The sequence below is a fragment of the Aythya marila genome (genome assembly GCF_965140915.1).
Source record: "Aythya marila genome assembly, chromosome: 3".
In the NCBI taxonomy this organism is placed as follows: Eukaryota; Metazoa; Chordata; class Aves; order Anseriformes; family Anatidae; genus Aythya; species Aythya marila.
Genome location: NC_139044.1, coordinates 53529349 through 53552140, shown reverse-complemented (window position 1 = coordinate 53552140; position 22792 = coordinate 53529349). Strand labels below are relative to the sequence as shown.

The 22792-nt window shown below is 37.5% G+C and overlaps 1 protein-coding gene across 7 annotated transcripts in view; it reads left to right on the top strand.

Moving 5' to 3' along the window:
- IPCEF1 (interaction protein for cytohesin exchange factors 1) overlaps positions 1-11373 on the top strand; it is an 83461-nt gene extending 72088 nt beyond the window's left edge. For 6 of the 7 annotated variants that reach the window (XM_082757123.1, XM_082757121.1, XM_082757120.1 and 3 more), the window contains 2 exons: positions 3229-3419; positions 7012-11373. In XM_082757123.1, coding sequence (XP_082613249.1) covers positions 3229-3419; positions 7012-7212 — 392 coding nt within the window. In that variant the 3' untranslated portion in view covers positions 7213-11373. The remainder of the gene's footprint in view (positions 1-3228; positions 3420-7011) is intronic. The other variant, XM_082757124.1, reaches the window with a different exon arrangement.
- Positions 11374-22792: the final 11419 nt, after the last annotated feature.

Here is a 22792-nt window from a genome sequence, read left to right as displayed (position 1 = left end):
TTTATGTATTTGTTTATTTGATAGCAGAATATATACATCATTATAAACATTCTGAGCTTAGCAAAACTCAGAGAAGGGGTGGCTCTTTTTGCAAGGCTGACACAGACGATCTGTTTGGTTTTTATACTAAGGCCTGAGCTTGATCGCTATATGCATTTTGCACGAATTTTTACTTTGTGATGCAAAGCAAATATTTTGTAACAATTCAGTAGCATGGTTTAGACAGGCCAGGTTTCATAAGGGGAGCCAAGTCACTGAAGCCTGGAAATACAGAGCTGGTGGATGCCTGTGCTTGCATTAGAGACTTGCTCATGTGCAGGTCAGTGCTCTGTCTGCAGGTACAGAGAGAAATAAAGAGCACAATTTTGTGGGCAAATGTACTACAAATGTTTAAATTTGGAGAAAATATCCAGTCTATGCTTAAACCTTGAGCCACTTTGCTTTATCTCTGTCATCCAACCTTAATTTTCTTTCAGACATCTGGTGAAGAAAACAAGCAAGCAAACTGTGGGTATGGCTTCAGTGACTTTCCTGGCATAAAGAGGCTTGTAAAATACTGTAATACACCATTGTGTGAGTGAGGAGAAATATGACTTTTTTTTTTTTAATTATTTTTTTTTAATCACTGATCATATTATTGGGCTTGTTAATTGATTGCTAGACATAACGCCTCTTCCCTTTCTCCATTACCTCTCCCCCTTTCACATTTATAGCGTGAATCTAGTAGGTTCACTGACAGTTTCAAGCCAGTGGAAGATGATGGGCTTTGCTTTCTGAAGCTGGCTCAGGGACACTAGGGATAGTGGAGTTAAAAGTCCAGATGGTCTGGCTTCAATTTATTGGCAGACCTACTCTCTGTCAATAGCAACAGTACCTGCTTCAGTACAAAAGCACAATATTAAAGTACTGTTTAGTTATTTTATTTTTTTTTACCTGTTGTGGGAGAAGGTTGTTGCTCATCAGTGTAAACAAAGGTAGAGACCAGAGTGCTGTACAGCTAGCTCCACACAACCTTGTAGATTTACCCTTTTTTATTTTTCCTTTTTCCCAACTGTTTCCTTTCCCATTTAGCTTCTTCCTTCATCTGCTCCATATCTGTAGAATCCCATGCTTTCTTTTCCCTCTGAAATTAGCTGGCCCTGATCAATCCTTCTGGGGATGGGAGTGTTGGAAGAATAAGAAATAGGAGAGGAGTTTGAAGATGCAACCTTGAAAGTATAAAGGAGCAGAGTGCACAGTGTTGATCACGTGCATGGCCAGGAAGCATTTTGCTGGGCTCTTCTGACCCCAGATCCTGCTTCTTTTTCTGTGCCGAGTATTTCTGTCCTCCTTACCTTTACCCACAAATACACAGAAGATATTGGAGTACTCAGCATGGAAGAAATGTGTTCAGAGTGGTGTTTTCTCAGGCTTGATGCTTTTTAACCATTTTAGATGTAGCACCATGAGTTAGGTGCAAAAAATATCTGGAACAGGGACTTCACATTCCCCTGGGCTTGTTTGTTATTTTTTTTTTGAAGTTGATGGACAGGGTCAGTACGTCATTTTCTTTTGGTATGTTCTTTCTTGGTTACCTGAAAGAGGTTAATTTATCTCTGGAAGTATTACTGTGTACAGTCCTGGAGGGTGAGGTCTTCAGCACAGCTGAGCCAGTCTTGTGAAGGAGATGGCTAATGAAACAAACAGATGCTTCATCCCAAGTAAGTAGGCAGGAAGCTAGTTATAATTACAAGCCTCATGGCATGAGCTGACAGTTTTCAGGAAATACTACTGCTGTGTATTATGTCTTACTCTTGCATTTTTTTTTCTATTTCCCACAGCTTGTTAAATATACAACAGCTCTCCTTTCCTTCCCCTGCACTGTACCAATGAAGGAAGCTATATTTAGTCCTTGTCAAGTTACAGCAGCTTTTTTATAATCAAAAAGTAGAGAAAAAAAGGCCAGCAACAGAGTGAAGGCAAATATTTGTAGCATATCATAAGCCTTTCTTGTAACCTAAATATTTAGAAAGAAGGGGGATGTAGGAGGATGCTGTACTTTTTAAAACATGGAAAAGATAAGGAGCAGACTCCTTCCTAAGTGTGCTGACATGCTGGAGGATTCTTTTTGCTGCACCGTAAGAGAGAAGAGGACTCCTTCCTTTTGTTTGCCGACTGGGGATGATTTAGAAAAGTCAATGTTTAACATTCAGTTAAAAGAAAAAATGTACTGCAAGTTCAAACAGCACATGGAGGACTGCATTTGAGAAGAACTGCCACTGCTATCTCCAGTAAAATAAACATGAACGTTATCCCAGTGGTTCTTGAGGCATCCCAAAAGCGCCAAATTTAGGAAGTATTGAAGTAGAAAAGCTTGCAGTGTGGACTGTGGAAGAAGTGAGTTGCACAGTCTGTTGCTGAAACTGTCCTTCAGTTGCCCCCATATGTCTGGTATATTTTACATTCCTTGACTGTTCATTTTTAAGTTGTTTTATTCATAAAAAAAATGTATTTGCTTTAATTTTTATCTTATTTTATCCCATTTAATTCTTAGCTGCTTGCTAACTTTTTCTGTCATATCTTCTCTGTCACAGAAGATGGTGCTGTAGCTTAGGCCCCATCAAAGCTATTAAGTGGGATAATCAAAGCTTTTCTGCGTGGCATCACATGCAAATTCTGTGTTGCAGTCTGTGAAACTCAAGACTTAGTTATCAGGTACCCCAAGGGTTTCTGCTTTAATCTGTTTTCTAGGGACCTTCTCTTTTGGCTTCTGACATATCTCTGTGTTTCATTTCCTTTCTCAAAATTTTTTCCTTGTATTTTCAATAATTATCGATGCCTGACAATAAGTTGGTACACCAAATAGAATCTGACCTGTGAAATACCATGTAGAAATGTAATTAATCATGTGCAGCTTGTAAGGGAAAAGTGAATAAGCGTAGATGCTATTCTAACGTAACGTTACTGACAGTTGTTCAAAGTCTGTGATATATTTAGATCATTAAACCAGCACTCGATCAGTGGAAACATATGCTCATATCTGCTTGGATCATAACCTGATTCTTAAAAACGTCTGAATTTGGTAGTACATCATTCTCATATGCCTAATTACTCTAAAAATTACCCTTGGTTTTGACTCTAATACCATTACTTTTTGACTTGGCTAAGAGTCTGACAGATGAATGCAATGTTTCTGCTATCTGCTGCCATATTCATATTCTCATACATACTTTATTCTTTGCTTTGCAGATCAGGAAAAATGTGATGATGATGAGATGGAGCGACTTTACAAGTCATTAGAACAAGCAAGCTTGTCTCCCATTGGTGATCGTCGGCTGTCAACCAAGAAGGAGCTTAGGAAGTCATTTATCAAACGCAGCAAAAACCCTTCCATTAATGAGAAACTCCACAAAATTCGAATGCTGAACAGCACATTAAAGGTGAGGTCACAGAGTGAGCCAAGGAAAAGCCTGAGAGAAAGAAAGAGTTTGGCTGAAAAAAAGCAAGCCTAGACATCAGCCAAATTCTAATTACATGTTTATTTAAAGCCCCAGAGAGTTTGGTTAAGTATTTGAAATTGTTTTCTACTTTATTCGGAATAGTGATCTGTGTTTTGTTGTTAAATTTGAACAGAGGCAATTGTTCAGAAGGGACCCTTCTTGCAAAAATTCCTGCCCGTTTGGAAAATTTAATAAAGAAAGCTCCTTTTAGTTAGCTGGGAAACCTGCAAACTCAGCTGAATACACTAAACAGGGGAGCCTTAAAAAAGGAAGAGCAGAAAAAGGACATCAATGATAAAGCACATGAAAACGACCCTGAGCCAAAAAAGTTTTCCTTATGTGATTATTGGGGAATGTACAGGATGTGCCAAAGCTATTGTAAAGACCTCCTGTAACTAAAATATTTTTAATAACAAAAGCATCCTGCTTTTATGTTGGAAGCATATCATGAACTGGAGGGGTGGAGGGGTTCAGGGGACATTCCATGAAAGGGCCAATAAATTTGTCTGGAATATGGAGATTTATGAGGCTGTTTACCTGCCAGCATCGTTTTGAGTGTCATGGGATTTCAAAACCTGCTTCTGAATGGTACTGAGGCAAACAGAAATCTTAACCATAACATTGAAATTGTAAAGAGGATAAAGAACAAATCCAAACATGGGTTTTCACTTGATTATTATTTTTTTTTTCTTTCATTATGTTTATTGCCCAGAGAATTTGTGGATGATATTTGAGGTCCCTTTCAACCCAAGCCGTTCTATGATTCTTTTTGTATGCATTAGAAGCAGGAATTGAGTATCATGTTTCAAGTATGTGTATTTGGCTTCAGGAATTGTACCCTGGAGAAATACATGTAAAAACTTCCATCAGCACAATAGTTGATTTGATTATTAGTTGCAATGTGAGGGTTGGCTTTGGCGCCCTGGCCTGTCTTAAACTTCCTGAAGACACATTTGAAAAGACAAGTTGGAGTATAGGCATCCTGCCTGTTGCAGGGCTTTCAAGCTACATATGAGACCCAGTGAAGTCTCTCCTCAGTATTAATGAGTCTTCAGTGAAGTGGCACTTACTTCACTGTATTATTCTTCTGCATCAGTAATAAAGTGAGCCAATCATACAGCAGAAATTTAGTTTAAAAAGTATGTCAATTTTATGGCACAGGATAATAAATGTGGAAGCATACTTTGATGTTTTTCCCTGATATGAGCCTCCCTAATAAATCTAAGAAGCGGTACAAAATGGAGCTGTGTCTTCTGGGATAATCCATTTTATTAGTCTGGAGCTGAATGCAAGCCTACAAGCCTTTCTGTCAGACATGAGCAAGGAGGACAACTTTGCATTGATTTAACCCAGGAGTATTGTATAAATTGTGATTAGCAGTGTTTATAATCTTAGGCTTGTCTAACACTTGTATTTAATATGGAAAAACCATTTTTGGAGTGTTCATAATGCATAAAATGTGTTGATTTTTTTTTTTCCTTCTTCAAACCAAGGAATTGGAGAATTGACAAGACAAATATAGCACAGACATTTTCTCACAGACACGAACAGAGTTCCATGCACAGCAGTGTTTGAGTTAGCCTGTCTAAAAGGCAAATGCTTTCAGTGGGAATGTGCCATATTCTTTACATCAGTGAGATTATGTTCTTTTAAAGTCAACTTTTTTAACATAAAATTTGAGACATGAAACAATTGGAAATTTCAAAACCAGAAAAGTTTTGCATCTGATCAATATTTACTCTGCTTTAGTTAAAACCCTCTTAGTTTTGAAGCAAATGATTTATGCAAGCTTCAGTGCAATTTTAATTTTGGCCTTTTGACTCCACATCTTTAACAACAGATTAATGTTCCTGCCATAATATATCATTAACAAAACATGCTTAGGATTGTTTGGAAGAGAGTGAAGCTGTGTGCAAATGCATCACAGGCTTAATGAATGTGGGAAATAGATTTAAAGCAGAAGAAAAAATCCACAACATGGCATTTTGCCACCAAGTCTATGCATTGCAAATGCTTCCCTCTCCCTTCTACTTCCCTATCTCCTCTTCTGCTCTTAGGCTATCAGTGTGTTTCTGCATTTATGCCAAAAGCCCTCTTACAAGGATTAATCTTGAGGGTTAACAAGTGTTCTTTTTTTTTTTTTTTTTTCTTTTTCTTTTTTTTTTTTTTTTTTTTTCTGTTTGAAAAGTGGTTCAGGCATCACAGGGGTTAGAGTAGTTGAGTGTTGATTAGGGTAGCAGTGGGATATGGATATGAGGGCAGCCTATTGCTACTGCCAGGAAGTGTTGTGGATGTGCGAGTGTTCTCACAGTGTTTTGAAGGCAGCCAGTAGCACTAATTGTTCTCAGGTGTGATGAAATTGGTGGCAGTACAGAGGATGGCAAGAACAACCCCATTGCTGTCACACAGAGACCTGGGGGGACAGAGCCAGGCAAAAAGAAGTAAAGGTTTGTTAGTGCAGCATGGTGCCTCCATTAAGAAATTATAGTTGCTAACTGGAGCTTCTCTATCCTGTGATCCACTGCATAGATTGGCAATAAGAGCTAGAACAGCAAAAAGATGGATTGCCTTAGAAAATGTGAGGACATGACTAAATACCTGAGAGGGGCATGCAAAGAGGATGGAGAAAGGCTCTTTTTAAAGGTGCCCAATGACAGAATAAAATGCAATAGGCACAAACTGAAGCATAGGAGGTTCTGTGCAAACACCAGGAAACACTTCTTTGTTATGTGGGTGACTGAGCAATGGCACCAAAGAGGTGGTGGCGGGATCTCCCTCCTTAGAGTAGTTCAAAAGTTGCCTGGATGTGGTCCTAAGCAACTTCTGTAGATGGTCTTGCTTGAGCCAGGGGGGTTGGACCAGATGACCTCCAGAGGTCCCTTCCAACCGCGCCCATTTTGTGACCTCAAGGTTCTCATTTTCCCTATATCATGACATGACCATTCCTGTCTTACAATTGAACCAGGGTCCCTGCAATATACAATCTGAGCTGCTCTTGTCTACTAGTAGAGACCAGATTTGTTAACAGTATCTGGTGGTAGATGTATTAACACCCACATATGATCTAACTACCCATGAGCTATACTGCTGGTGCACAGATTTCGTCCAAAAATATTTCCTGTCTTGCTCCCAGAGAACAGGAATTTATAATTGTGCTCAGGAGGGCAAGTATTTTTTTTTCAGAAAGTTAGGATTTGCCATCATCATGCCTAGTTTCATGCAACTACTAACTTGTGAGGCAACATAACTCATGTCTAATTTTCATGACTTCTCATTCATAAAATTTTACTAAGTATCTTATAAAAACAAAACAAAACTACATGCAATCATAATCTTGCCTTCAACTGGGAGGAATTTCTGCTGTGGACTTAATTTTGATAATCTTGGTTATAAAAATAGGAACAAATTGCCAGGAGGATGGATAATTGGTCATCTCCTTGTGCCCTAGTTCTGCAAAGTTCCCAGAATGTTATTGTTATGGACAATGACCTTGACTGTATCTGTAGGAAATAACCACTTACTCTCTTCCTAGTGTAAAGAACATGACCTGGCCACTATTAACCAGTTGTTAGAGGACCCAAAGTTGACAGCAATGAAGTACAGAGAATGGAGGAACACAAACATCATGCTGGTCCAAGATATCTATCAGCAACAGGAGGTCCAGGATGTGTCCACAGAGAATAGTGAGGAACAAGAGACAACACCATTGGCTATCACTGAAAGTGCTATCTGAGGCTGTGTATCAACAGCTCACTGCAAGATTTTTTCCCCACAGGTCTTCATGTAAAGACACTGTTGGGTTCTGATTTATTTTTTCTGGAGTGTTCTTCATAAGGAAAACAACCCCTTCTCCAAAGCTTTAATTCCTTTTGCAAAACTTATTTCATGTCAAAAGAACAAATCCTTCAAATTAAAACAGCATGCTGGAATCTGGGCTGCATATCTAAGAAGAATATTTTATGAAGCATTGAAGAAATGTTTTTCTGTATTGGGAGAAGTAACTTGTATATGTGCAACTTCTGGATGTCGCAGTGCTATATAATATGAACTGTATAAACGTCAGATCCTTGCTGTTGTTTTAATCATGTAACTTGCTTGTAAAGGAAGCTACAACAATTCCAAAAGGATGTAGTTTACTCTCACTTTTTGACCATGCAAGGTAACCTGATATATATATTTTCATTTCTACGTTCATTCACTTTGACAGCTCTACCAGTTGGAACTGAGACAAATTGAGTAGCAATTATGTATGAATTTATACTACAGACCATTGTCAGGAACCCAGTTTGTGTCATACCTGATGTTTTATGAATTAGACATTTATTTACAGACCAGACCAAGGTACTGTCATTCTATATCAAGAACAGAAGGTCTCTCAATATATTTGGTAAAATGTAAATTGCTCTTCAGTGAGGCAAATAATATCTCAACAAGTTTCAAGCTTTTCTTATGGACTTAACAGAACTTCCTGGAAGGCTATTTTCTTCCTTCATATTTTTGAACAATCATGAATATATGAGGTACAAGTTCACCCCAAACTCCTAGATAGCAAGGTGATCAAGTTTGCAAAGAAGAAGCTAAATACTTAAATTCCTGATGTGGAAGTGAAAGTGTAAAGCATAGCTGCAAATATTTTTGTAAATATATGTCATTTTATGGCTTATATGAAAGTGTTTATGTAATGTATATATGTTTTATTTATATATTTATATATGCTGAATTTCCTAATGTAGATAGAAGCACATGAACCAGACCCACTTATGTGAGTGTACTTACACAGTGACTTGAAATACTTCTCTGTTCTTTTTTTTCCATAATGAATCACAGTAATGGATCTTGAATGGAGAGTACCCTGGGACTTCTGCTGTAACTTCTTCTGTCATTCAACCTAACTTTGAGATTTTGATGAAGAAAATCTGTGTAATTTAGGGTAGGAATATAAGTTTGCTATAAAACTTTGGAATTTCTCTTTGGACAAACAAAAATGAATATATTAAGAGATTTTGCTACAGGATCATTACATTTTAGCATCACTATTCTCAGTACAGTTTTTATTTTTTTTTCCCCATCTTCAGCATGTGTGCAAGTATGAGGAACTTTGCAGAGTGCCAATTTCTGAAAAGCAGGAATTAACCCACCATTCTCCAATTAATGCCACTACAAGTACTGGGGAAATCTGCACTTCTGTTGGCTATTTTGTGAAGATATTGTGATTGGTATTCAACAGATTTTATCTTTTAAAGTAAAATACACTATACAGATGCAGCCATATTCACTTGTCTTTATACATGATATGTTTTATTGTATCGAAAGCAAATATTAATAGTATTATTGGTAATGTGAAATCTTTTTCACCTGCCAAGTGATATATCTGATTGTTGAGATGGCGTTGTTGACATTCAACAACTTTCCCTTGCTACAGGTATCACTGGGGAAAGGTCAGGGAAGTGTGGGCTTATTGAATGCAGAAGCAGGACTGCACTCAGGATAGCATCACTGCCTCAGGTATAAAAGGGTTTAGACTTAATAATTGGAGCTGGTCTTCTGGTGGGGAACAGAAGTTAGATGAAACTTAGAAGTGAGTGACAGTAACTAAATGGGGAAGCAGACATAAAAAGCAAGGTGGTTAAAGAGCTAACATTTCCAGGAAATCTTCATACAAGTGGTGCTTTTATCGTTTCATTAATTCTAACTGGACATTGAGAGAAATTAAGCAAGCTCAACACATGGTATAAATTGGTTTCTAGTAATTCCTCATTAAAACACGAGCCCATTTTAAAGTCTTTTATCTTTGACTATTCTCAGAAGACCCTCTTGACAGTGGGCATCTGCAAATACCGTGTTCCTGAATGCAATTTTTCAAAGGTGAGAGAGGGATACCCCCTGAATTTGACATGATCAATTATCTGCTGAGCACACACTGAAAATTAGGAGAGTGAGGACTGATCTGCATAGTCCTTCTCAATTTTAACTACCTGCTGCTAAGTAATTGATAAATAATGGAGATCAAGTTGCTTGTACACTTCAGATTTATTCTTGCAAGTGCGGGCCCCGCAGTTTGTCACGTAAATTCCATTTCTCTTCAAAAACATCTTTACTACTCTAGATCTTAAAAACAAGCACATGCTTAAGAGTTCTGTTGAACTGAGCCAGACTAGTCAGTGCCTTGCAGTTCTCAGCAAAATCCCAGCTAGCCAACTCCATTTGCTGCAGTAGATTTGCACCCTACAAAGGAGAGCACTTTGCAGCCAGTATAGACTGTCAGCTTTTTTTTTTTTTTTCTTTTTTAACTGTGCTTGTATCAAGATATACAAAACTGGTTTCCCAAATGCATAGACAGACAAACGTCCTAAGACTGCCTGAACTCTACTATTTGTTTTAATGAGATTAAATAGCCTAAAATAACTTTTAAGTTACTTTCTTTTCAGATGGTCAGTAGGTAATTGCTGTTGATATTGAGCCTTTTGGAATTCAGTTGAGGATGGATTGTATCACGCTCTTAGAGCAGAAAATTATTGAACAGGGTTCTTTTAATTGAGTTATTTCTTCAGAAATTTCCTTTCTGTTCAAGAAAAATGTATTGGTTTTATGGAAGTGCAATGTTGGTAGGCTATCCCCATTCTCTTCAGCTACTTTTTAGACCAAAACCAAATAGAAAGCATGGGAAACGTAAAGTGAAAATAGTAGTAAAACAGGATTAGTTTTCCAACATTGCTAATTAATGTCACAGTTTTCACCTGGATTCATCACAAAGGGCTGTGCAGCCATGTGAAAGACACAACCGGAGAACAGTGCGCAATCTGACAGCCACAACTGATAAATGATATTGGAGGGAGCCATGTCAGCAGGGGAAGCTTGGACTCTGCTCAGTCATATATAGGGTAAATGGTATTTGAACATAAACTCTGTTGGTCCAAATTTGGAAGGCTTCCATTATTGACTCGTAGTGTAGGGGAACTGTGTCCCTTGGAATGTCCAAAAATCTTTAACAGCCTGCCTCATGGGACTTCTTTTGTGCTTTTCAGGAGAAAGTGTGCATGCACACAGCTATTCCTCTATCAGTAAAACCTTTTTGCATTAGTGCAGTAAGTCTAGCTATGCAGACTTTGGAGTAACTAATTATGATATCTAATTTCAGCTGTTTCTGCAGCCTGTCTCTGGTGGCTTTTCTGGAAATCAAATCTCTCTCTGTTTTGGTGGTGTAGATCTCATGAGCTACCAGCATGAGATGGGATCACATTTCCTTTTCCTAAGATGGGAGAGGTTTCATGCTGGGTTACCAAATTGTTTCTGCATGTAGTTCTGATAATTTACTTAATCCCGAATTTCACTGAAAACAGGAATAAATGATGTTATACAACCATGTTTTACAGATTATTCTCTTTTTGAAAGAAAAGTTCTTATGGGAAAAAAAAGCTCTTTTAGGACAGCAGGGGGAGGGGGAGGGGAAGAAAAAAGGTGATGTTTGATTTAAAACTATGTAGAATTTTGGAGTTTAAAATTATTATGTAACTAGAAAAAATTATGTATCTAATAGGGAAGCCCATGAGCTTACATGTCTATTACTGATTTAATATAAAAATGTAATTTTGTGTCTCTTAAAGTAACAAGGAAGTCCATGTAAGCAAAATTTTATATGAAGAAATTCTTATGCTGTGGTGGAAGTTTGGGTTTGGGGATTTTTTATTGTTTATTTTTTTTACTGTTTTGGTGGTACAGGGGTGACCAATTGCAATGAGAGCTTGGGCTTGCTTCATTTATGTGAGAAATGTCTTTCTGTTAACAGGAAACCAAAGTGGTTTTCTTGTAGTAATAGACACAAAGTTTTCCTGTTTCCTGTTTTGTGTGGGACATTTTGAAGCAGCAGACATTTTAAGATGTCATTCAGCAGTTACTAGCACGCTTGAAAATTTATCCCATTTTGGTCTTCTCCAAGCTGCCACATTCCTGCATTTTCAAGAATCAACTTCTCTACTAACTGAAACAAAAATTGAGGTAAAAAGAAACAAAACCAAAACGCTCTGAGATATGATCAGTCTGAAATTTTTCTCTGTGCATAAGAGTAACAGTAGCTAAGCTTGCCAAAAGTTCGACATTTCAAAACTGAAAAAAAAATAAAAAATTGTCAGGTGTTGAGGAGAGTATTAAATTTCTTGAAATTTGCTATGGGTGATGATCCAAAATCTTTCTGTTCTGGAAAAATAATTATTTTTCTATTTTATTTCTTCCTGGTAAAAATCTAAAGGTAGTGGCTTATAAGCTGGCGTAAAGTTAAAAATGAAATATGCGTATAATTCCTTGATAGTTCATCAGCCGTGATGCATTAACATGAAATGTTGGCTTTAGATGACTGACCGACAATGCTGAAAATCCATTTCCTTGGGAAACTATTCTAGTTACCACAGTCTTTTATACCCTACCTGGCCCATATGAGATCCATTTTGAGGATGTAGATATAAGGCATTTCTATAGGGAAAATATATCATTACACCATAGCTTAGGAATCACATGAGTTCTAGTGCTCACTTGGTCCTTGATGCCTTGAGACCTAAATACATTATTCTGGCTTTTGAAGTTGCATATGATTGCTTTACCTTCTCCCACCTAAAAATAAATAAAAGAGAATACGAAAACATCAACTCTCATATAAAGACAAACACTAATCAAGCAAAGATTTGGGTACTTTGTTCCTGAGTGCTTAGCATAATAACTCACCTGATGAAATAACTCACCTGCCATATGTGCATAATAATAGCAGTGTTCTTGTGTAAAACTTTCAATGGTGAGGACTGACTGAAGAGAGGATTGGGGGTTTATATTCCATTAGGCTCTGTGTAGACTGAGAAAGATGTGCCTAGAGGAGTATTTCCTAGGATATCTGCTATGGAGGGGCAGGACCTGCAGCATCATGAAGATATACATAGTACCAGTTTGGTATTCTAGCTGCTAAATCTATTTTATCACCAGTTGCATACTTAAAGCACAGTGTTTGCACTCAGCGCTGCCTTTTCACTGCTTGTTGCCCACACGTGTGACTCTCAATTTTAATGGAATGATGCATACATCATGGAGAACGAGAACCTCATGTTTGCACTTGTCAATTAAAAGCTGAAATGCAGGAGCATTTTGCTCAGCCTTTTAAATTTTTCACTGCTTGTTTATTTATTTATTTATTTATTTATTTAATTTTTAGTTTGCTGGTATACAATAAAATAGGAACTGTTGGTTCTTAAAAACAAATTCTCATTGGGACTATTATTAATAATTGAGTAATCTGGAACCAGGAAGAGCCAATGAGTGGATTGACTGAGGAGTGCTTTCCACTGTCTGGCAATGCAGTTTTTGAAGCTCTGCTGTTAAATTACTTAATTCTCTTTCATTGGTTCCTGTAGCCACCTTTAAGGAAGGATACCCTGTGCTTTATGGTCTCTTTCAAGACATGTGGGATACTGCTTGTTTTTTTTTATCTCTCAGAGAATTCAGCTTCAGTTAAAAGAGGACTGGGGTCTTTGTCAGGAGTTTCAGTTTATCTGGCCAAGCCAGGCAGCCAGAAGTACCTTAGAGGTGTGTTTCCTAAGAAGTAAGCTTATCTGAGGGCTCAGCTGCCCTGAAAGACATGTCCCTGTCCCTCTCTGTTCCCTCAACCTCCTACATGTTCCTACTGCTTGTCTCATAGTATTCTGCTCATCGCTTGGCACCTCTGTCAGCTAAGTGGAGCCAGCCAGCAAGAAACAGATGTAGCAAGCTGGATAATTATCTACAGTGATGGTGAATAAAATTGGCTTGTGGAGAGATTTGGTGCCTGCCAGAGCCGTCACAAGAGAGGCAGCTGGTTTGTGTGGGCAAGAGCATAAAAAAGAGGGTGCTGCATATGTGGGAAGAAAGAGGGGGACCTCCTGTGTTTAGGAGAAGGGCATTAGATTGATGTAACCTCCCACAAAGCTGTAGCGTCACTTTCACCAAATGGTGCTTTCATTTTATCCTGCAACACATGCTTGTGAAGACAACTCAACGGACAAGTTTTCATGTCTGGTTTGATGTGATCTCAGACTGTGTTTTTGCTTTCCCTGTTTCATGCAGAGCCAAATATTACTGCTTCCTCCTTTGGTCTTAAAGATAAAATCCTGCAAAAACCCTACAAAAAACAACACTATACTTCTCTAGTATCCTTCCTTGCATGCTTTCTGCAGGTATGCCGGTGTAGACATATGAGAGAAAGTAGTTTGGAGTGGTGGACCAGTTTACACTAGGTCCACCTTATGGGCTTGTAAGACCTCTTGATTTTACAGGTATTTGATATACACCCTCCTGTGGTAGCATAAAATATAACCATTTCCAAAGTCTCATAAGAATAGGAATAGTTTCTCATCATGAATCAGATATTTGGTTTTTATGTGCTTAAAAATAATAATAATAATAATAATAATAATAAAATATCTGTAAAAGTGCTGGGCTTCTCTGGGCATCCAGGCATTCCCAGTCAGACTGAGGATGATGTATTTGCTCGTGACACAGAGGGGATGGGGCCATCCAGTCCCATTCCTGGCATCTGACCTTTCCTGTTTCATTATTTCATGTTTTGGAAAGTGCTCGTCATTCTTCTGACATTTTCTTGGTCTGTTTCTTATTGGTAGAAGAAAGTACCTAATGATAGCTGTCAGGGTAAAATTCCTGAATTATCTTCCTGTGCTCAAGAAATAACCTAGTTGTCACTACGAGGGGATATTTAAAGTTGTGAGATGCAAGCCATGATAATACCCAGAATACTGTGCATAGTGACAAACTGCTCTTTTATTTTGCTGTGGAAATATATATCTTCCCTCTTCTGGCTCCTGGGTAGAATGGGTGCCAGTGTGACAGGAAACAGGTTCTCTGTGTAGCACCTTTGGGGACGCACGCTGTCTTGAAAGCAGTTCTCAGCAATCTTTTCTGACAGAGAAAACTGAGCTCTTAGCACAGCCTGCTGGCTGTTAATGATACAGCAAGCAGATATAAAATTACACGCGAGTGGGGAAGTGATAATAATATCAGGCTGCAGGTGTGATGGTCTCCGTCTACAGGAGAGTAATTTCTAGAGTGAGGGGAGAGTGGTTGCTTCAGGTAGGAAGGTAGAGATGCTGTCTGACACACCAACCTGCTCTAGATCTGAAGCAGCAGCAATAAATCCAAGCACAGTACTGTCTGAGGGGCGAAAAAGTTCTGCAAGGCAAAGGAAGTTAACACCTGTGATACCAAGGAAGGTGCTAGGAAGAGAGCAATGGTAAATGTGGGGGAAAAAGGTAGTTATTGTGTGCAGACTAACAAGACATGGGAAATCAGAGGAAATACATAACTTGCCATTAAACTGATGTCTCAGAGCGGATGACTTTTAGTATCTGGTTAGCTAAAATCCATGAATTTCCATGAATCCAGTAAATTGTTCTGTTCTGTAGACAACCCTGAAAGATCAGGGCTGAAAAGCCAGAGGTTGTTCTGTTGAAAATACTTACATCTGATGTTAAGGACAGTGGCACATTTTGTACTCGGCTCTGGTGAGGCCGCACCTCGAGTACTGTGTTCAGTTTTGGGCCCCTCACTACAAGAAGGACATCGAGGTGCTCAAGTGAGTCCAGCATGTCCAGAGAAGGGCAACGAGGCTGGTGAGGGGTCGGGAGAACAAGTCCTACGAGGAGTGGCTGAGGGAGGTGGGATTGTTCAGCCTGGAGAAGAAAAGGCTCAGGGGTGACCTTATTGCACTCCACAGGTACCTTAAAGGAGGCTGTAGCGAGGTGGGGGTTGGTCTGTTCTCCCACATGCCTGGTGACAGGACGAGGGGGAATGGGCTAAAGTTACACCAGGAAGTTACACCAGGGGAGGTTTGGGTTGGATATTAGGAAGAACTTCTTTACTGAAAGGGTTGTTAGGCACCGGAATGGGCTGCCTAGGGAAGTGGTTGAGTCACCATCCCTGGAGGCTTTTAAAAGACGTTTAGATGTAGAGCTTAGTGATATCATTTAGTGGAGGACTGGTAAGTGTTAGATCAGAGGTTGGACTTGGTGATCTTGGAGGTCTCCTCCAACCTAGATGATTCTGCAATTCTGTGATTTTTGTGATTTCCATCATGAAATGTCTGTGCAGTCTAATAAAACCCAGAAGCCACCATCATGATGTGACACAGCAAGACAGCTGAAAATTGAGAGGCATCTCCAGTGTCCTAGTCCTTGCAGTGGCAACCATATCCCAGTCATCTGCAGGCAAATATCTCTTTAAGATCTCTTGCAGAAGTAGAGGCTGCATTTCTAAGGTGTGTGTTTCCTGATTTTTTTTCTTAAATTCTTATATTTATTATAGACAGTAAATTCAGTGCACCTGGGCTAGCACTTAAATTCATAAATTACAGCAGTGATGAAAAAGGCCGAGGTGGTCATGTCCTTTTCTGTGTTATTGGAGAATTTCACTCTACAAATGCCAGAAGGAGCCATGAATAAAATTCCATACCGCTGTAAAACACACTCATCACTTTTCCAGCTTGATGTGATATTTCATCAAAAGGATCTTTTTTTTTTTTTTTTTTTCTGCAGCTGAATAATTTCTTCTGCTTATTTTGTTGATGACAAGTTGAAGCAATTCAGGGAGGTGTGCTTTATGTGCTGGTTTTAAAACAGGCTTTCTAATACAAGAAAAAGGATGAATGATGATGCTGATACTAGTTGGAAAAAGCACGTGAAAGTTTTCAGGATTTCAGCAGAAAACAAACATCAGCACTTTGGAGACAGTGACACAAATGATATATACACCCTGAATATGGGGTGCAAGCATATCCCTCATTAAACAAAGGAAGGAAGCCAGTCCTATGGGGAATCAGAGGAGTAATGAAGACAGTGTCTGTGCAACAGCACTGTTCATACAAAAATCTGAGAGTGAAATTATCTCTGGGAACAAAGTCCAGATTTAGGAAGGTATTTGGGTATCTCTTGTTGGCTGGTCTGGGTGATTATTTTAAAGTTAAGATGAGCTTTTATTTCATAGAAAGTCTGAGTTAACACTGGGTATAGAAGAGGTCACAGAGAGCACTACATCATGCACCTATCTTTGCTTTCTTTCTAGCTGTGGCCTTGGTATGTCCTAAGGGGATACTTATGATTGAATTTAGGCTTAGACTGTTTCAGGGTTCAGAAGAGAAATAATTTAGGATCTCTATTATTAGGTCCTCCATGAACAAATGGGATCAGTTCAAGAAAGGAGATGCAGTGATATACTAAAACATTTATCTACTGTTTGGTTTGGTTTGGCATATTGAGAGATAGAAGTAGAGATTATTTTTTAGGCATCAGAGAAAGCTCAGTGGATAATGTTGAATGTACATTTAAGGGACCAAAGCTCATTTTCCAGTCACAGATAACATGAGATTTTGATTAAGTTGCCCCTACACGGTGACTCAGACCCTTGTTTGTAACATGGTGATGAGAAGTGCATACTACAGAGGGCTGTTAATGTGAATTAAGACCAGCAGTACCACTCCACTAATTAAATAGATGATAACATAGAGTTCCCAACATAGGCTGTGACAGTCAATGGTGTAAAATTATGAATTTTTCTTATCTTGAGTACTGACAGTGCATATGTGGGTTGCTGCTGGCAATATACTTGCAGAAAGGGTGTGTAAGGGAAAAGGAAATTTAAAGAGATTTCTTTCTTAAGCATCTCTTCTGACTTGAGAAATTATGTTCATCCTGGACATGATGATCCCCACAATGAACTAACTGCAGTTAGACCCCATGAACCAGATTCTCCTTGTGTGACTTTGTCTCTTTGGAAGCCAGAATATAGCTGTATGCAATTGAAGGTACAATTGCAGAACTTAAGCAGCTGAACTGGTATAAACCCAGTCGTGACTCATGAATTCTTTACTTCATTGCAAACTAACACTTTTCCACAGGTACTGTGGAAATCAACTACAGTGTGCCATCTGCAGTGGTCCAAACACTACTGTGGTGGTCTCAGTTGTGTCCCTGCCCAAGTGTAAGTTGCCTGTAGCCCTGAGGGATGTGTCTGTCCCTTTTGCTACTTATTATTCAATGTTTTTGAACTAAAGGTTTTTATATAGAGCTAGTGCTTTGGTAGATTAATTTGAAAAAAGATTAGCTATATTTATCCAAAGACAATTCATTTTTTTATATATATATATATTCTTCAGTGACTCATGGCTAAGTTATTTGATTTTCTCAGAACTACATTTTTTAAAGTTCTGCTGAGTTCTCTTGAGAGCCTTTTCCTATGAAAAACTTGTTCCAATTTTTATTTATTTATTTATTTTGTACAAAGCTTTTAACCATGTCACCTAGGATCAAATTGAGTACGTATGTGGCAGGACCAATAACGGATTGTAAAATACATTATATTGGGAATGTTAATACTAAAATCTCCAATCCAGGAAACAAGACCAACACTTGATCCCTCTTTGGTATGAAGCTTCTAATTTGACCCTCTCTTGTTTCTCTTGAACTTTTAAAAATTCCTTCCTCCTGTCTGCCTTGTATTTTATCAAATAAAATGAAGGTGAAACTACTTGTACTCTTATACATTTTTGCTGAATTTGAACCAAGCAAAGAACCATATTTCTCAATCTTTTTGGCCCCTGATTTTTTTTAACAATTAATGATATTATATTATATTATATTATATTATATTATATTATATTATATTATATTATATTATATTATATTATATTATATTATATTATATTATATTATATTATATTATATTATATTATATTATATTATATTATATTATATCATATTATATTTTTAAAGCAATATATTTGTGGATACATAACCCAAATTTTATTTCACTGTTTAATGGGTCCGCAAATACATGCAATCAACCTCTTGTACTGAATATTTGTTTAGATTAGTCAATAGTGCAGACATGATGCAGGTTGTTTAAATTTATTTATTTATTTATTTATTTATTGTATTTCTAAATTGGAATATTTCCTTGTATCTGACTTTCCAGAGAGCAGAACAGGAGGTGCTCAAGGCCCTCTTGTTCACATGTAAGTGATGCATCCTTCAGGTGTTTCTGCATTTATGTTTTCCCTCATAACTTCTTTTTATGTAAGTCTCTATTTTTCTCTTGTAGTGTTGTCAGTATGCAGCGTCAGAAGAAAGCATTCCTCCCAGTTCTCTACACGTTCAGTCAGAGGGGGAAAAAGGTGGATATTTTTGGTGTCTGATGACTAGGACAGTCAAACCCTCTTACTCTGAAAGATATACTAATTAAGAAGTAGAGAATGGTGGCATCAACTTGCGATGAATCAGGATTTCATGCACTGATGTTAGTTTCTTGGTAATGGAGAAGACAAGTGTCATCACTACATGAACTCTGAACAGGAGGACTTCTATTAGTGATATAGAAGGATTAGCAAGGAGGTTATATAATTATAACCTCCCTCCGTGCTGATGGCCTCTGGCTTAATGAAGTTCATTACAGAGTAAGAAAGACTAATTTTTTAAGTACTTCATAGAGCATTTACATTATATTTTTATATTGCCATCATTATGTCTGTCATATGAAATTCAGATATGAGAAAGATTATTGTTATTATTATTATTATTTATCCTAAGAAAGCTATTCCTTAGAGTTGGCATAGAAACTCCATGAAATTCCATGTTCATTGTATAATACATCTGTAGGAGAAGGAGCAGCAGAATTATACCTTCACTGTCAGAATGTCTGTATTTCTGTCTACTGGATATACTGCAGTAACAGTTTTAAATTCAAATGTGAATAGATAACAGAGGTTTTTTTAAACTTAAATAATTTATTTTCTCACTATTTAATTTTCTCAAGTTAGTTTTTAAGAGATTGAAGAGTTTGCTTCAACTTCATGTTTAAAGTCTTGTTTGAATGCTTATTATTTTGGCTTGATTGATCTTGGTAAGGTAGATTCATTTGAACTTTGTTTTTCTTAATACATGCCACTTAATACATTTCCAGATCCACTCTGTGTATCTGAGAAAAAAAAAAAAAAAACAAAACAAACAAACAAACAAAAATAAACCAAAATAACTGTGCCACCTTTATAGAGAATAGCAAAAAATTACATGGGTAGGAGCTACTGGTGTGATGCTGATAAAGTGAATTAAAGCCCTTGGGGAATAAAATCCCTGGATGAATATAGCTCCCTTCCAATCCCCCATGTATTTTTCAGGAAGGACAGAAGTTAGTATATGAATACATTAGTGAAATGACATGCATATGGATGAAACTTTGGGTCAAGTTCTCATTTTTACACCAATACTGACACTGAAAACTAGCTAGTTGACAGTAAGTGATAAATCATGAGTGTAAATTTGAAAATTGTGTCTTCTAGGAAGTATATTAAGAAGTTTAACATGGTTCATTTAGTTTATTAATAGAATTAGGGAGGTTTTGCAAGTCTGCTTTTTCCTAGTGAGGCTGAGTGTTATGTTGGTTCAGATGAGGCACCCAGCTTATAAATGCTCTGGACTGCCCTGGAGGAACTTGCCTCTCTGCCTTGACTCAAGGGAAAGCTGGGAGAATGAATATGCTAGATCAAAGCTACCCTGTAACAATCGTATTCTACAAGTGCAGTCTAAAAAAGCTTCAATAAGCAGGGAAATGGTTTATAATAGCAGGGAGTCATTGAACAAGGAAAAGGCATCAGAATAGATAGGAAGTGAAGCATTGGACAATTCAAATAGCTTAGTTGTTTAAAATATATGTAGCAGAATACATGATTTGGGCTGAATTACCATTGGGATGTAATGGGATTTCTGTCCTCTGAATTCATTCAATCAAGAATAGCACCCCTCCCACCTCTTAAGAAATAATAATAAAATAAATAATACATAAAACAACAACAGCAATAATAATAGATTACATCATGCAGTGGGATTATTTGGGATTGGTAAAAGACTATCAGAATGGTTATGCAAAAAGTCCTAACTGAAAGTTATAGCATATATCAGATCTATGTATTGGTAAGTCTGCCTGTAAGGGATGAGCAAAATCCTGTCTGAAAAAAACCCTCAGTGTGTTTTTGCTTAAAAATAATAATGCGGGTCACTAGTAGCAATAGATTTTACATAATGCTGCTAAACTTCAACAAATGTCTTATGGACTTGAACAAACATACATCAACAACAAAACATAATTTAGAATTAACTGAGGAAAAGAAAAAAGAAACACTAAGAGAAAAACAAAACAAAACAAAACAAAACAAACAAAAAAAAAAACAACACAGAACAGAATATGTAAATTTCTTATGCAGGAAAATTCAATGAAAACAAAATTACCTACACTGAATTAAAAGCCATAATGGCAAATTTTAAACATGATGGAGGGAGTTACCTCTGCATGCTGTTTTACTAAGCTTCCCCCTCTTCTCCACAATTCCCCTACCCTATTCCTCCTTCTTCCTTTAACATTGCTGTCCTTGTTTTGTAGTTGCTGTATTACTTCCTGTCTGGTGCAAGCTCAGTTAACCTACTGCTGCTTTTTGCCCAACACAACAGCAATCTTCTGCTCATTACATAAAGCTTCCTTTCCATTTCTGTTCCTTTCTAGAAATGATTATTTTTTTTTAATTATGTAGTTTCTGTTAATGTAATTGATGTCTGTTGCTGGGATTTTGCAGAGAAGTTGATGAGTGTAAAGAGAAACATTGCTTTTTTCCTCTGTCATGATGATGAAAATAACAGTGGAAATAAAACACGTTATCTAGAAAGTGTTATGCAGAAAAAAAAAAAAAAGAAAAAACAGAAAAAAAAAAATTCAACAATTTTACAGTCTTTACCACACCTTTCTTCAAGTCTGATGTGTTTTGCTCTCTCACAACAAGTATGTGCACATTAATAAGTGAATCTGTGGGTATGTGCAAATTTGTGTGTACTTTAGAAAAGACTGTTGGATTAGAATGAATTAATTGGAGTAATACCCAATAAATGCCTATCTTTCATGTTTAAGCATACTAACTTTATATTTCTCACTAATATAGCATTTAGGAACTTAACCTGAGATTTAAAATCCAAAAATGTCACTGAACTGTCCAATAACATCAAAAATATGTTTTGCTTCTTCCTAAAATCACATTTTAGGATGCTAATGCCACAGGTGAGTGTGTTGGTGTGAAATTAATTTGATGCTGCATCAGAAGTTGAATTGTTTGCGTATAGTTATTGTGCTAATCCTTACTGTAAATTTTAACAGAGAGTAGGAGTAGGGAATAGTTGTAAAGATCCCTGTGATAAGAAAAACACCATGTCCGGCCCCTAATCTGATGAGTCATTTTACCGTGGGTCTTTGGGGATTGCAGGTGGCTCTGCATCCCAGAGGTCAGCTGTGTCTTACTGGGGAGCTGAGCAGTGTCTGTACAGTCTGTACCTAGGATAATAAACAGAATATAGTGCTTCTGCCTGTCTGGGCAGTAGATAGTACATCAGGGAAGCTCTAAGCTCACGTGGTGGGGTTCCTTTTCTTTCAAGCTGACAAAATCATTGAAAGATTGAAGGCTGGCTGAATTGCCAGTGCTGCCCAAACTGGCATCACAGTTCAGGTTGTGCTCCACAATTCTAGCCTAGTGGACTGACTTATTTTAGCTGTCAACTACATCCAAATATATCTTTGGGAACCAAACCTACCGTGGTATCTCCTACATTGCCTCCTAATTCTTTTCTGACACCAACACATATATGGTTTACTATGCCCGTAAAGCTCATTTATTTTCTGGCCAGATGCTGTCTTTGAAACAAACGGAACATAAGTATCGATGCGTGTTTTTTTTTTTTTTCCTTTTTCTTTTTCTTTTTTCTTCTTTTTTCTCTTGCTGTGGGATCCTGTTGCCTTGTGTCATTAGGCTGGTAGGATTGTTGGTGTCAGCTGATGTGCTCCTTGAGGACTATGGGCTGGTCTTCAAAGGACTGCAAAGACATCACAGAGTCATAGAAATAGGATTTTGAAGGAATCTCTGGATATAGTATATTGCTTCTCTGGTATTTGTGACTTTTCCCCAGATCATGCTGTCTGACTGACAGCGCTCATAGATAAGTTAGCATTTTTTGCTATGGCCTTCCACATAAAAGTGTTCAAAATGACAATGAGCATGTTAGGGAAAAAAAAACAATTGCAATAAAATCTGTAAAATCACAACTGTCATGGAAATAATGATGCTCATTATTATTCCTTATTGCAGAGTCATATTTATATTGTCTTGCTCAGATGTCATTCCTAAGAGTCATTATTCACTATTTTTCCTCTCCAGGAAACAAACAAACAAAAAATATGTAAGTTTTGTTCAAATACAACCTTCT